The sequence below is a fragment of the Terrapene carolina genome, unplaced genomic scaffold, assembly GCF_002925995.2.
Source record: "Terrapene carolina triunguis isolate 2854851 unplaced genomic scaffold, T_m_triunguis-2.0 Scaffold311, whole genome shotgun sequence".
NCBI classification, from domain to species: domain Eukaryota; kingdom Metazoa; phylum Chordata; order Testudines; family Emydidae; genus Terrapene; species Terrapene triunguis.
The window spans coordinates 419,708-434,798 of NW_020664662.1; the positions used below are offsets into that span (position 1 = coordinate 419,708).

Below are 15,091 nucleotides of genomic sequence, written 5' to 3' on the forward strand. Positions count from 1 at the left end.
TATTTGCTATGTTCTTTATAGCGCCTGGGTGACCAAAACTGAGTGTGTGTCCAGAGCAGGCTATTCTCCACCGTATTCCTTTGACATCTGAACATTATCTTTGTTTTAGTCACTGCTGTGAATGAGCAGGTGTTTCCATGGAGCTGCTAGCAATGATGCACTGTGTTTCTGCCCCCCCCCCCACCATGGTGTGTAGCAGTTCATCGAATCATAGAATATCAGGGTTGGAAGGGACCTCAGGAGGTCATCTAGTCCAACCCTCTGCTCAAAGCAGGACCTAATCCCAGCTAAATCATCCCAGCCAGGGCACTGCCAAGCCTGATATTAAAACCCTCTAAGGAAGGAGATTCCACCACCTCCCTAGGTAATTTTGGATTTATTTCACCCTCAGATTTTGAGAAACTAGGTGAATGGAAAAATCCCTAAGGCATATACCCTCTAGCCTGAGTTTCATTGCATTTCCTGATGATGCCTATTAATTTTTCCCACACCACAACGTGTAAGAATTTTTGTTGCATGGAGCACCATACTATATGGAATAGGCATTAGTAGGGTCAGTTGTTCATAATTCATTTTCCTGAATTATGAAAACACCATTTATCAGTGTGTGAAGAGTGACAAATCTGCTTCACCCATGAGAATACCACCAGTAGTGCATGTAGTGTCTCATATTAACATTGTCTCTCCATCCAGGAATTTTTACTGCGACCATCACCCGAGACCCTGGGCACATACAGGAAGTCAGGGGAACGTACGGTACATGCAGGAGACACCGTTCTGCCTCAGAGTTGGACACCTTCTCCCCTACTCCATGTCAGATTCCAACACAACTGACTTCACCAACCCCTCCACCCTCATCCTTCTGGGTGTTCCTGGCCTGGAGGCAGCCCATATCTGGATCTCCATCCCCTTCTGCACCATGTATGCCATAGCCGTCTTGGGGAACTTCACCATCCTGTTCGTCGTGAAGATGGAGCTGAGCCTCCATGGGCCTATGTACTATTTCCTCTGCATGCTGGCTGTCTCCGACCTGGTCCTGTCTACGTCCATCCTGCCCAAAACACTGAGCATCTTCTGGTTCAATTCCAGGGAGATCGATTTCAGTGCCTGCCTCACCCAGATGTACTTCATTCACTGCTTCTTAACGATGGAGTCTGGGATCTTCGTGGCCATGGCTTTGGATCGCTATGTGGCCATCTGTGACCCCCTGAGACATTCCGCCATCCTGACAAACCCTGTGGTGGCCATGATCAGCCTGGCTGTGGTGCTGCGTGGTTGTGTGCTCGTCCTGCCCACTCCCTTCCTGGTGAGGCGGTGGCCATATTGCAGTACCAACATCATTCCTCACACGCACTGCGAGTACATGGCTGTGGTGAAGCTGGCCTGCGCTGACATCCGTGTTAGTAGTTACTATGGCCTTTCTGTGGTATTCTTTGTGACTGGTCTGGATGTGCTTTTTATCGCTGTGTCCTACACCCAGATCCTCAGGGCCATCTTCAACCTCCCTACAAAGGACACCCGGCTTAAGACTTTTGGGACCTGTGGCTCCCACCTCTGTGTCATCTTAGCCTTTTATGTCCCAGCTCTCTTCTCCTTCCTCACGCAGCGGTTTGGCCACAATGTGGCCCTGCATTTCCAAGTTCTCATGGCCAATGTGTACCTCCTGGTTCCCCCCATGCTAAACCCCATCATCTATGGGGTGAGGACCAAACAGATCCGGGACAGGCTACTCCATCCCTTTCCTCATAAAGGGACCTAAAGTTTTCTCCTGGCGCTCTGGCTCTCAGACTGAGCTCCATACATTGTTGGCTGGTGACATGGTGTCTGGCTCCCTTCCCTGAATCTCTGTTTTTACAGTAAAAGTGACATTAAATCCTTTCCTGACCACACTATTCTGTGTCAGACTGACAAACTGGGAAATTGGTCTGTGTACAATTCATTAACTCATAGGTTGTCCACAGTTCTAATGTCTGTTAACTGGACTTTGAGGCCCCACTCAGTGCCCCATATCTTCCAGTGGGTCGCTCACTCGTCTCCCTTCCCTCCATCAGTTGCTGGATTGTCTCCACCTCACCATACCTTGCAGCAGGGACTTTCGTGCAGCGGGGAGTCGGGGGGGATTTTACTTTGATTCCAATGGTACTTAGGCACTTGCAAACTCTTGTGCCTTGGCAGATAACTTGGCAATTAGCTGACAAGAGCAGTGTTTCTAATTCCTATATAGAAGAAAGAAAATTAAAGTAATAATAAATCTACTAAGCTCTTATATAAACATGTTTGACATCTTGTGGCAAGTCAGGACCACTTTCCCATATCCATTGCGCCTGTTATCTCATCATAGAAGACAGTTAGGTAGGTCAAGCATGACTTGCCTTTTGTGAATCCATGTTGACTGTTCCTGATTAAATTCCTCTCCTCCAAGTACTTCAAAATAGATTCCTTGAGGACCTGCCCCATGATTTTTCCAGGTGAGGCTGACTGGTCTGTTGTTCCCTGGTTTCTCCTTCTTCAAGGGGACTAGCTGGCTACGTTGGAGGAAACAGTCTACTTCCCGGATGTCCACCTCTCACTTTTAAAAATGTCTTTCCTCCTGTCTTGGTATAAGGAGCAGGGTCCCGTCAGTAAAATAGTTTTTTTATCTGCTCTTCCCATCCTCCAGTGGCTCTAATGTCCCAGCTGCTTGCCCTGCTAGAGCCTGGGTAATGCCCCTTGCTTAGGTGGCTAACAGCTCTCGCACCGTTGTGGGATGAGAACATGGTGGGATGCTGTATGATTGAATAATGACCAGTTTTATCATTGTTGCTACCAATGTTATACCATTGCAACAAATGTTATAAAAAATATGTCCTGTCAGGTGTCAATGGAAAAGTTATGATTTGCTAAATATGATTATCCTGTTTCTATACATTTGTCATCTTTCTATCTGAAGTTATTAATATTTGCCAGGGTCTTGTATCTTATGCATGTGTTTGGGTAACACCCTTCAGGTAACATTTACATTAAGGACAGACAGCTATGTGTTGATGGCCCTTCATGGACACTTAGCTCTCACAATGGAAGAAACACACTCAGCAAAAATATGGGCAACGGATGCCGCTGTGAGGCATTGAAACATGTAAAGACAGGTTTCACAAGGGTAGCCGTGCTAGTCTGTATCAACAACAACAACGAGGAATCCTTGTGGCACCTTAGAGACTAACACATTTATTTGAGCATAAGCTTTCGTGGGCTACAGCCCACTTCATTGGATGCATGGAGTGAAAAATACAGAAGCAGGTATATATATATTCAGTACATGAAAAATGGGAATTTCCTTATGAGGTGGGGGGGTCATTGCTTATATAAACATGTTTGACATTTTGTGGCAAGTTACTTAAGGACACATAAGGACCACTTTCCCCATATCCGCAGCTCCAGTTATCTCAGCATAGAAGACAATCAGGTTAGTCAGGCATGACTTCCCTTTTGTGTTGCCAAGGGTAGAAGTCTGGGAGAAGACCTTGTCTGTGAAGATTGAAGGAAAAAAACATTGAGTACTTCACCTTTTTCCACATCTTCTGTCACTAGGTTGCCTCTCCCATTCAGTAATGGTCCCACACATTCCCTGACTACCTTCTTGTCGCTAACATGCCTGTAGAAACTCGACTTGTTACTCTACACATCCCTTGCTGGCTGCAACTCCAATTTTTCTTTGGCCGTCCTGATTACACAGCTCTCCTCCCTGGGCTGATCCCCTGGCCGCTCTGGCTCTGGTCGGCACCACTCCACTCCCAGCTCAGCTTGGGCCCCTTCTCTCTCCTTAGCAGTAGGAGTCCACAAAGAATAACAGGGAGTCGGCTAATTTGCTATCGGTGGCATTGAGTAGCAAGCATCATTGTGCATTGAATTTCTTGTGTTCCTTCCAACCTGCCCAGACCCGAAATGTTGCACTAAAAATTTATTTGTTCAAAATGGGACAGCTCCAGCCAGAGATACTGTGTACGCAACTGAAATTCTCATTTGCCTGCTGCTCAGGTGAGATTTTTTTTAAAATATATGTAGACATACCTATCTCATAGAACTAGAAGGGACCCTGAAAGGTCATTGAGTCCAGCCCCCTGCCTTCACTAGTAGGAACAAGTACTGATTTTGCCCCAGATCCCAAGAGTGGCCCCTCTCAAGGATTGAATTTATAAGCCCGGGTTTACCAGACCAGCACTCAAACCACTGAACTATCACTACCCGACATAGGAGACCTGTATTTATGTCCCCACTCCAAATATAGATATTGGATCTGGGTCCCTCTCGGGTCTCCCACAAGAAAACACTGACCTATTCTAGGCATCTCGCTCTAGGAGAGGGCTCACAGCTGACAGTCCCATGTAGAAATAGCCTCCTCTCATCAGCCGGACTCCTGGAGACACACATCAGTGGGATTTAGGTTCTTAAGGACCTTAGTGAACCATGAGAAAAAACCCACTGGACAATGATTGCCCATGGACATCTCCTTGCTGAGATCTATCAGTTAGCCAGTTCTCACTACATCTAATGAGTACTCTAATGACACTGTCTAGTGCTAGTTTCAAGTATCAGAGGGGTAGCCGTGTTAGTCTGGATCTGTAAAAGCAGCAAAGAGTCCTGTGGCACCTTATAGACTAACAGACGTATTGGAGCATGAGGTTTCGTGGGTGAATACCCACTTCGCTGGATGCATGTCGACATGCATCCGACAAAGTGGGTATTCACCCATGAAAGCTCATGCTCCAATATGTCTGTTAGTCTATAAGGTGCCACAGGACTCTTTGCTGCTTTTAGTGCTAGTTTGTTAATCTGAATGTCATGTTGAACTACTTCAAGCAACTTGCAATGGTTTAAATGTGGACAAATTGGAGAGATTCCAGCGGAGGGCAATGAAAATGATTAGGAGGCTGGGGCACACAACTTATGAGGAGAGGCTGAGGGAACTGGGGTTATTTAGTCTGCAGGAGAGAAGAGTGAAGGGGGATTTGATAGCAATTTTCAACAACCTGACGGTGGATTCAAAAGAGGATGGAGTTAAAGGTGGAGATTCTGTGTGCATGTGTCTAGTTCTGCTCAGCCCAATTACTGAGAGGAACTAAGGCTCCACACTTCTCAGCTGGTATCAACAGCTGGGTTGTTGTTTTTTCAAGCTCTCTCCAGGGGTCGGATTAAAAGAGCTTGAGGGCACCTCACAGGAAGGAATTCCCAAGTGCACTTTCCTGGGTTCTCAGGGAGGTTTTTGCATTTGGGTGGTGGCAGCGATAACAGTCCACGGCCAGGGAATCTGTAACCATGGGGATGTTTTATGGCAGCCTTTAGTGGCAGTTACTTTTAAGGTCTTTTCTAGCCCCCACCTTGTGCACTCGAAGTGTCAGAGTGGGGAACAACCTAGACAGCAGGCAATCAATATGGGATGTTTTTCTCTCAAAGATGTGCTCTACTTCAAACAGGGATTAATCCAGGGCAGTCCTATGGCCTGTGTGATCCAGGAACTCAGAGCAGGATCCCTCGTGGCCATATAATCTACAAATCTATCTGGAGTCCCCTGCAAGGATAATATTTGTCTGTGCCTCATTCTGGGTCCTTTCAGGGTCCCTTCCAGTTCTATGAGATGGGTATATCTGCATATATTAAAAAAAAAATCCCACATGAGCACCCTGAGCAGCAGGCAAATGAGAATTGCACTTGGGTACACAGTATCTCTGTCTGGAGCTGTCCCATTTTGAACAAATAAACTGTTAGTGCATTGTACGTACACACATTCCTGAACTGCAAGGCCCCACCCAGGAGACATGATCTGAGGATGCCTAAGGGATCAGGCTTGCTGGGGAGATGGGCGGGAGAACACCACATTGGAGAATCCCACCAGAATTGAGACCTGAGTGATGACTCTGAGCGGCTCGTTAGCTGTGGGGCAGCGTCAGTGCTCAAGTTGCTTTGTGAAGGCTATTGGTGGAATCTTAGGCTCCTACAGGGTTAGACAGCTGATGAGCTGGGTTTTGAGAAAGGCATTAGTGCAGAATTCAGTATTTTCCTAAGGGCCTTTGTAAATCGAGCTCTGGATGCATTTTTGGAAGATGTTTTAGTCAAACAGAAGTTAAGGTTCAAAGCCAAGGACGCTGGCTGGCTACGTTGGGGGAAACAGTCTACTTCACTTTTAAAGGACTCTTTCCTCTTGTCTTTGTATAAGGAGCAGGGTCCCTGCAGTAAAGCAGCATTTTATCTGCTTTTCCTATCCTCCAATGACTCTAATATCACAGCTATTTGCCCTGCTAGAGACTGGGTAATGCTCCTTGCTTAAGTGGCTAACAGTCAGGGCCGTAGCAGCAAAGAACGTGGCCCTCTCCGAACGTGGCCCCCTCCGAACATATGTCCGGGCGGGGCCCCTTACAATGCAGAAACTGGAATGCGGTATTTATTTTGCCACTTTTAGGGGCCCCCTTCCTTGCGGGGCCCCCTCCGGTCGGAGGGTACGGAGGGCGCTCGCTATGCCTCTGCTAACAGTTCTCACCCCATAGTGGGGCGAGAACATGGTGTGATGCTGTATGATTCAATAATGACCAGTTTTAGCATTCTTGCTACCACTGTTGTACAATTGCAACAAATGTTGTATAAAATATGTCCTGTCAGGTGTCAATGGGAAAGTTATGAATTGCTCAGTATGATTATCCTGTTTATATGCAAGTAAAGCAGAGTTACACAAGGTGAGGGAGAGTCAAGTGCTCCCAGCTGTGTGTCTGGTGCAGCTGCTACACAATGGCCAGTTCTCTGTAGTCCCAGCCTTGTTTCCCAAACACGTGTCCTGCTCTTAAAGGCTCAGGACACACTTCTAACTGCCGGGGCAGGGCTGTGCATTTCAGTTGTCTCACACCCACCCAGCAGCCTGTGTAACCCCCCATTCTCAGTGCTGTTACACCTCCACCTCTTCCATCCACCCAGTTTGTGATTGTTGCACACAGTAGCTGTGTCTTCTCTGAATTTGATTTCTAAGCTACTTGGGGCAGGGGCTGTTTCTCCTTCTGTGTTTGCAACGGGCCCAGCACAAGGGACCCTGAACTGGAGCTGGGCCTCTGGAGGCTTCCACAACACAAAAAATGATCATAAATAATCAACACAATAATCAGGGTAAATCAGGGCCTGGCCCCTCCTCTTTGCCTTCAGTTAAAGACGAAAGTCAGACCATGCTGGCCAGCTACAGAGTGTTAGTAACTTTAATACAGGTGCACATGGAACCCCTGTGGCCCTTGTCAGGAGAATTCATTCAGTCTTATTTCAGTGCTTTAAATCCCACGTTCTCCGCACTGGAGACATACCCCGATGAGCCAGAGGAGCAGGCAGAGAGTTCAGCTGCGAGAATCCAAGCGCCCTCCAGCCGGGGCACTCCTGGAAAGTCTGACTCAGCCTGGAACATTCGATTTCAATTCCACCTGCGAGAGACTTGGAGGAAATGAACCGAGAGGGAGAGAACAAATCCAATGCAAACACTAATCCACTCTCTATCCTGCCTACAGGGCCCCCCTTGTTCCAGGGCAGCGGTGGCGGGAGGGCCAACCTTCTGTCCCCAGGTCGGGCCCCCTGGCTGCCCTCTATCCACAGGAGTATTCTGTTGGTGTTCATTTTCCTGAGTCTCTTCCCCCAAAGTGACCTCGGTGACTGTGATGTGTTGGCAGGTTTCTGAGTGGGAGCGGAAGTGGAGCCCCGGAGTTCACACCTCACAGGAGCGGGGAGCTCACAAACCCCAGCTAGTTCTGAAAACCTCAGATTCACCTTGAGAGGGTGGGGAATGTTCAGGCTCCCTTTTCCAGCGTTTCCTCTGAATCCCACCTGACCAACAGCCCCTGCCAGAGCCGGAGTCCATTTCCCTCTTGATGTGATGGAGAGACCGTGATTAAGGCAGGGCAGTCAGGAACCCTGGGTTCTGTCTCTCATTCTGACACTCAATCCCTGGGTCACATTGGCCAATTCATGCTGCCCTGTGCCTCAGTATTCCTGCCTGTATAATGGGGATATGTTCATAGTCACTTTCCTTTGCTAGGTGTTTTCAAAATCCTTCAATGAAAGGTGCTACGCCAGTGGTTCTCAAACTAGGGCCGCCGCTTGTTCAGGGAAAGCCCTTGGCAGGCCAGGTGGGTTTGTTCACCTGCCGCATCCGCAGGTTTGGCTGATTGCGGCTCCCACTGGCCGCTGTTCGCCGCTCCAGGCCAATGGGGGCTGCGGGAAGCGGCGCGGGCCGAGGGATGTGCTGGCCGCCCTTCCTGTAGCCCCCATTGCCTTGCAGCAGTGAACCGCGGACACTTGAAGCCGCGATTGGCCGAACCTGGTGGCAGGTAAACAAACCAGCCCGGCCTGCCAGGGGCTTTCCCTGAACAAGCGGCGGACCTAGTTTGAGAACCACTGTGCTATACAACATGATGATACTTACTGATGAGAATTACTGCTCTCTGATCCCTAAGGGACAGTTCAGTGTGCCTGTAGAAAGTGCTTGTGTGTCCCCTCCGTCATCATTCTCCAGATCTGTCTGTCTAATATCTACCCATCCCTCCTAGATATCTGCAGGGTATCAGGCCCTATGGAGATCTAGGCATTATCCTGAGTGTTCTTGCTAATTAGCAATAAGTTTTCAATATACACAAATGCGCAGAGCAGCCAATTCCTCTCTGATTTAGAACAGAGCCCAGGAGTTCTCATTAGACTTTGGGAAGGTCCCTTAATTACTGTTTACTTCTAAAGCTGGATAAATAGCACAGAAGTGCAGAAAGGCCCGTGTCCAGCCTGTTTACATCCAGATGCTGCTTCTCCCCTAGAGGCTGAGCGAACCCCATTGGGATTGCACAGAGCTGTATTATAAATGGTGCATGCCCCTGCATCGGCTCTCGGTATAGTCTGTTACTGGAGATGCTGGGGTGAGAGAGGTGTGGGACACGGCTACCTGAGGGGGATTCCCAGAAAGGACACTTCCATCTCATAATTCACAGGTACCCATCTCTTGCTGAGTAGCTCACCTGCTCAACAAACCCAGGGCTCTTGCTGTTAACAGGGGGGCTTTGTTGGAAAAAATGGAGGTGCTATGGCTCCTCACTGTGGCAATTATAAGAATTTGTCAGCATGGGCAAGACATCCTCTCTCCTAGCTTTATTCAAGAAGTCATTGAACCATTATGTCTGAAACTTTAAAAAAAAAATTCAGCCATAAGCAGATGCCCAGTCTGGTAAATTTCAATCCAAACACTTAGAGTTTGGCAAACTCATATGCAACTAAAAATGAGGTCATCTAATGGAAGGTGTCAGCCCCCTAACTAAAGGTGGTGCCACCAGCACCAGTTTCAATGGCCAATCCATTTGTGAATCCCAATCAGCTAAGTTTTTTGCTCCAGTAATATCTGTGGCAAGAAGTTCCATAGGCAAAATAGGTATTATGTAAACCATTTTCATTTATATATTCAGACTATCAGTGTTATTGAATGTTCCCTTTACGTATGTTATAAGACAGAGTAAATGTAAATGTTTGATCTAGTTTCTTTACCGATCGATTCCTGGGGTTCAAGGCCAGAAGGGCCCATTAGATCATCCAGTCTGACCTCCTGTATAACACAGGCCAGTAAATGTCACCTAGTTACCCGTGTATTGGACTCCATAACTTGTGTTTCACTAAGCCCTCGTCTACAGTAGGATTTTACCTCATAGAATCACAGAGCCACAGGGTGAGAAGGCTCCGCAAGGGTCATCTAGTCTAACTGCCTCCCAAGAAGCAGAATTTGTTGCATCCAGGACAGATGACTGTCCAGCCTCCTTTGGAAAACCTCCAGCGATGGAGCTTCCATGTCCTCCCGAGGCGACTGTTCCATTGCCCTCCTGTTCTCACTCTATGGAATTTTTTCCTCAAATTTCATCTAATTCTGCTGTGCTGTAGTTTGAACCCATTGCCTCTTCTCTTGTGCTATGTGGTAAGAGAGAACATTTCTCCATCTCTTTTTTGGCACCTTTTCAAATATTTGAAGACCACTACCATGTCCCCCTCTAATCTCCTCTTTCCAAACTATACACACCCAGTTCCTTCAGCCTTTTTTTGCATATGGTTGTTATTGTATACCTTGCATCATCTTTGTCTCTCGCCTCTGGATCTTTTCCAGATTTCCTTCATCCTTTCTATACACTGGTGCCCCAGTCGAGACACAAAACTCCAGCTGAGCCCTGGCCAGTGCCGAGAAGAATAATAATATCACCTCCCATGACTTGCCTGTTATGCCCCTCTTAATGAAACCCCAAACTGCATTTCTGTGGGGTTTTTTGCAATAAAAAAAATATCCACCGCCCTGAAAGATGGACCTAAAGCAACCTAACCCCAGTGTAGACAGCATGAGATCAACAGAAAATTCTTCCATCAACCTAGCTACCACCTCTCTAGAACGCTGCCGGGAGAACCCCTGCTGTCCTTGTAAGTAGTGTCTACACTGAAGCCCTATGGTAGCTGTAGCCTTTTAAGTGTGGACAAACCCTCAAGCAGAACTTCTAGAAAAGCCTCCAGTCTGGATCTGGAGACATTTCTACATTTTTTCCTCCCAGTCAGTTTTGCTGATAATTTGTCACAGCGTTGGGGAATTAGCCCTTTTGTAGTAGGAAGTGTTAAGAGATATTACTGGTAGGGAACTGTTCTCTGTTTGTCCATTTTAATATAATCAGTTCCGTTCTTTATTTTTCTCTCATCTGTCATATGCTCCCTTCTTTGTCTCTTCTCGAATTTAAACAGTCCCAGACTTTTCATTCTGTCCTCATATGGCAACCTCCCCCATTCTCATATCCTGTCTTGGAAACCCCCTTTTTATTTTCTATGTTTTTTATAGAGATGGGGTGACCAAAACTGAGTGCAAGCTCAGAGCAGGTTATTCTCCACCTCATTCCTTTGACATCTGAACACTATCCTTGTTGTGAATGACCAAGTGTTTCCATGGAGCTGCTATCAAGGATTCACAGGGTTTTTTCCCTGTGGTTTGTAGCAGTTGTGATGTTTCCCTTGGCATATTTCTTGGCAAACGTTTGGATCTTTTTCAATCTCAGATTTTCAGCAACCCGGGGAATGGGAAAATCCCTACAGCATAGACCCTGTAGCCTGGGTTTCATTGCATTACCTGCTAATGCCTATTAATGTTACCCACACCACAATGTGTAGGAATTATTGTTGCATAGAGCAACATAATATATGGAATAGGCATTAGTAGGGTCAGTTGTTCATAATTCATTTCCCTGAATTATGAAAACACCATTAATCAGTGTTTAAAGAGCAACAAATCTACTTCCCCCATGAGAACACCTCCAGTACTGCATGTAGTACCTCATATTAACATTGTCTCTCTATCCAGGAATATTTACGGCGACCATCACCCTAGAGCTTGGGCACATACAGGAAGTCAGGGGAAGGTACGGTACATGCAGGAGACACCGTTCTGCCTCAGAGTTAGACACCTTCTCCCCTACTCCATGTCAGATTCCAACACAACCGACTTCACCAACCCATCCACCTTCATCTTGCTGGGCATTCCTGCCCTGGAGGCAGCCCATGTCTGGATCTCCATCCCCTTCTTCACCATGTACGCCATAGCCATCTTGGGGAACTTCACCATCCTGTTCATTGTGAAGATGGAGCCGAGCCTCCATGGGCCCATGTACTATTTCCTTTGCATGCTGGCCGTCACTGACCTGGTCCTGTCCACGTCCATCCTGCCCAAGACTCTGAGCATCTTCTGGTTCAATTCCAGGGAGATCGATTTCAGTGCCTGCCTCACCCAGATGTACTTCATTCACTGCTTCTTAGCAATGGAGTCTGGGATCTTTGTCGCCATAGCTTTGGATCGCTACGTGGCCATCTGCCATCCCCTGAGACATTCCTCCATCCTGACAAACCCCGTGGTGGCCAAGATTGGCCTGGCCGTGGTGCTGCGTGGCTTCATGCTAATGCTCCCCTTTCCCTTGCTGGCGAGGCTGTGGCCATATTGCAGAATCAACATCATTTCTCACACACACTGTGAGCACATAGCTGTGGTGAAGCTGGCCTGCGCCGACATTCGCATCAGTAATTACTACGGCCTCTTTGTGCTATTCTTTTTAACTGGTCTGGATGTGCTTTTTATCGCTGTGTCCTACAGCCAGATCCTCAAAGCCATCTTCAGCCTCCCCACAAAGGACACCCGGCTTAAGACTTTTGGGACCTGCAGCTCCCACCTCTGTGTCATCTTAGCCTTTTACATCCCAGGTCTATTCTCCTTACTCATGCAGCGTTTTGGCCACAATGTGGCCCTGCATTTCCATGTTCTCATGGCCAACATGTACCCCCTGGTGCCACCCATGTTAAACCCCATCATCTATGGAGTGCGGACTAGACACATCCGGGACAGGCTGCTCCGTCTCCTTTCTCATAAAAGGACCTAAAGTTTTCTCCTGGTGCTCTGGCTCTCAGACTGAGCTCCATACAGAGCTGGCTGACACTGTGCTGGGCCCTCTTCCCTGAATCACTGAATGGACAGTACAAGTGACATGAAATCCTTTCCTGACCATACTATGCTGTGTCAGACTGATAAACTGGGAAATTGGTCTGTGTACAACTCATTAACTCATAGGATGGCCACAGTTCTAATTGCTGTTACCTGGATATTGAGGCCCTGCCCAGTGCCCCATTTCTTCCCGTGGGTCGCTCACTCTTCTCCCTCCCCGCCATCAGTTGCTGGATTGTCTCCACTTCACCTTACCTTGCAGCAGGGACTTCAGTTCAGATTTTGGTGCAGCAGGGGAGGGGGGTAGGAGGAGAGGGCAATGTTACTGTCATTCCGATGGCACTATATAAAAGAAAGAAAATTAAAGTAATAATAAATCTACTAAGCTCTTCTATAAACATGTTGGACATCTTGTGGCAAGTTAGTTAAGGACACGTAAGCACCACATTCCCCATATCCGCAGCGCCAGTTATCTCAGCATAGAAGACAATCCGGTTGGTCAGTCATGACTTACATTTTGTGACTCCAATTGACTGTTCCTGATTAACTTCCTCTCCTCCAAGTGCATCAACATAGATTCCATGAGGACCTGCCCCTTGATTTTTCCAGGTGAGGCTGACAGGTCCCCGGTTTCTCCTTCTTCCCTTTTTTAAAGATGGCACTATATTTGCCTTTTTCCAATTGTCCTCGACCTGCCCCACTTACCATGAGTTTTTAAAGTTAATGCTCAATGGCTCTGCAATCACATCAGTCAACTTCCTCACCACCCTTGGATGTATTGCTTCTGGCCCCATGTGCATGTCCAGCTTTTCTAAATAGTCGTCAACCTGTTCTTTCACCATGGAGGGCTGCTCACCTCCTCCCCATACTGTGTTGCCCAGGGCAGCAGTCTGGGAGCTGACCATGTCTCTGAAGACTGAAGGGGAAAAAAGCATTGAGTATATCACTTTTTCCACATCTTCTGTCACTAGGTTGCCTCCCGCATTCAGTAAGGGTCCCACACATTCCCTGACTACCTTCTTGTTGCTAACATGCCTGTAGAAACTCGACTTGTTAGCCTACACATCCCTTGCTAGCTGCAACTCCAATTTTTCTTTGGCCTTCCTGATTACACAGCTCTCCTCCCTGGGCTGATCCTCTGGCCCCTCTGGCTCTGGTCGGCACCGCTCCACTCCCAGCTCAGCCTGGGCCCCTTCTCTCTCCTTAGCAGTAGGAGTCCACAAAGAATAAGAGGGAGTCTGGTTCATTTGCTGCTAGTCGCATTGAGTAGCAAGCATCGTTGAACACTGAATTTCCTGTGTTCCTTTCAACTTTCCCAGACCGGAAATGTGGCACGCAGGGTCTGGCAAGGACCCATAATGAGACACAGACAAATATTATCCTTGCAGGGGACACTAGATAGATTTGTAGATTTTATGGCCATAAGGGACCCTGCTTTCACCTCCTGCATCGCACAGGCCGTAGGGCTGCCCTTGATTGATTCCTACTTGAACTAGAGCAGATCTTTGAGAAAAACATCCCATTTTGATTGTCAGTTTAAAAGGGTGTTCCCCACTCTGACACTTCGAGTGCTGAAGGTGTGGGCTATAAAAGACCTTAAAAGTAACTGCAACTAAAGGCTGCCTTAAAACTGCCCAAGTTTATAGATCCCCTGGCCTTGTACTGTTATCACTGCCACCACCCAAATGCAAAAACCTCCCTGAGACCCCAGGGAAGCGCACTTGGGAATTCCTTCCTGTGAGTTGCCCTCAAGCTCTTTTAACCCACCCCTTGGAAAGAGATCGAAAAAAACAACCCAGCTCTTGATACCAGCTGAGAAGTATGGAACCCTTAGTTCCTCTCAGGAATTCAGCTGAGCATAATTAGACACGTTCACAAGGAATGCCCACCTTTAACTCCATCCTCTTTGCAACCCCCTTCCAGGTAGTTGAAAGTTGCTATCAAATCCCCCCTCACTCTTCTCTTCTGCAGACTAAATAAACCCTGTTCCCTCAACCTCTCCTCGTAAGTCGTGTGCCCCATCCCCCTAATAATTTTCATTGTCCTCTGCTGGACTCTCTCTAATTTGTCCACTTTTAGACCATTGTAAGTTGTTTGATGTAGTTCAACATGACATTCAGATTAACAAACTAGCACTAGACAATGTCATTAGAGCACTCATTAGATGGAGTGAGAACTGGCTAACTGATAGATCTCAGCAAGGACACATCCATGCGCAATCATTGTCCAGTGGGCTTTTTCTCATGGTTCACTAAGGTCCTTAAGAACCTAAATCCCACTGATGTGTGTCTCCAGGAGTCCGGCTGATGAGAGGAGGCTATTTCTACATGAGAGCCCTCTTCTAGAGCGAGATGCCTAGAACAGGTCAGCGTTTTCTTGTGGGAGACCCGAGAGAGACGTGGGAGACCCAGATCCAAAATCTCTGCTCTACCGTACTTGGAGTAGGGACGTAAACACACGTCTCCCACATCCCACGTGAGCGCCCTGAGCAGCAGGCAAATGAGATTTTCACATGGGGCACACAGTATCTCCATTTGGAGCTCTTCCACTTTGTACAAATAAACTTTTAGGGGATTAGGGATTTGAATCGCCCATATTCCAAATGAG

General features: G+C 47.5%; 2 protein-coding genes across 2 annotated transcripts; both read left to right on the top strand.

Annotated features, from left to right (window-relative positions):
* The first annotated feature begins 805 nt into the window (after positions 1–805).
* On the top strand, positions 806–1,759 carry LOC112123845 (olfactory receptor 52E4-like). Its single transcript, XM_024222421.2, has one exon. The coding sequence runs from the start codon at positions 812–814 to the stop codon at positions 1,757–1,759; it is 948 nt and encodes a 315-aa protein (XP_024078189.1). The 5' UTR covers positions 806–811.
* A 9,715-nt stretch (positions 1,760–11,474) lies between these two features.
* On the top strand, positions 11,475–12,422 carry LOC112112774 (olfactory receptor 52M1-like). The gene has a single exon (XM_024208820.2). The coding sequence runs from the start codon at positions 11,475–11,477 to the stop codon at positions 12,420–12,422; it is 948 nt and encodes a 315-aa protein (XP_024064588.2).
* Positions 12,423–15,091: the final 2,669 nt, after the last annotated feature.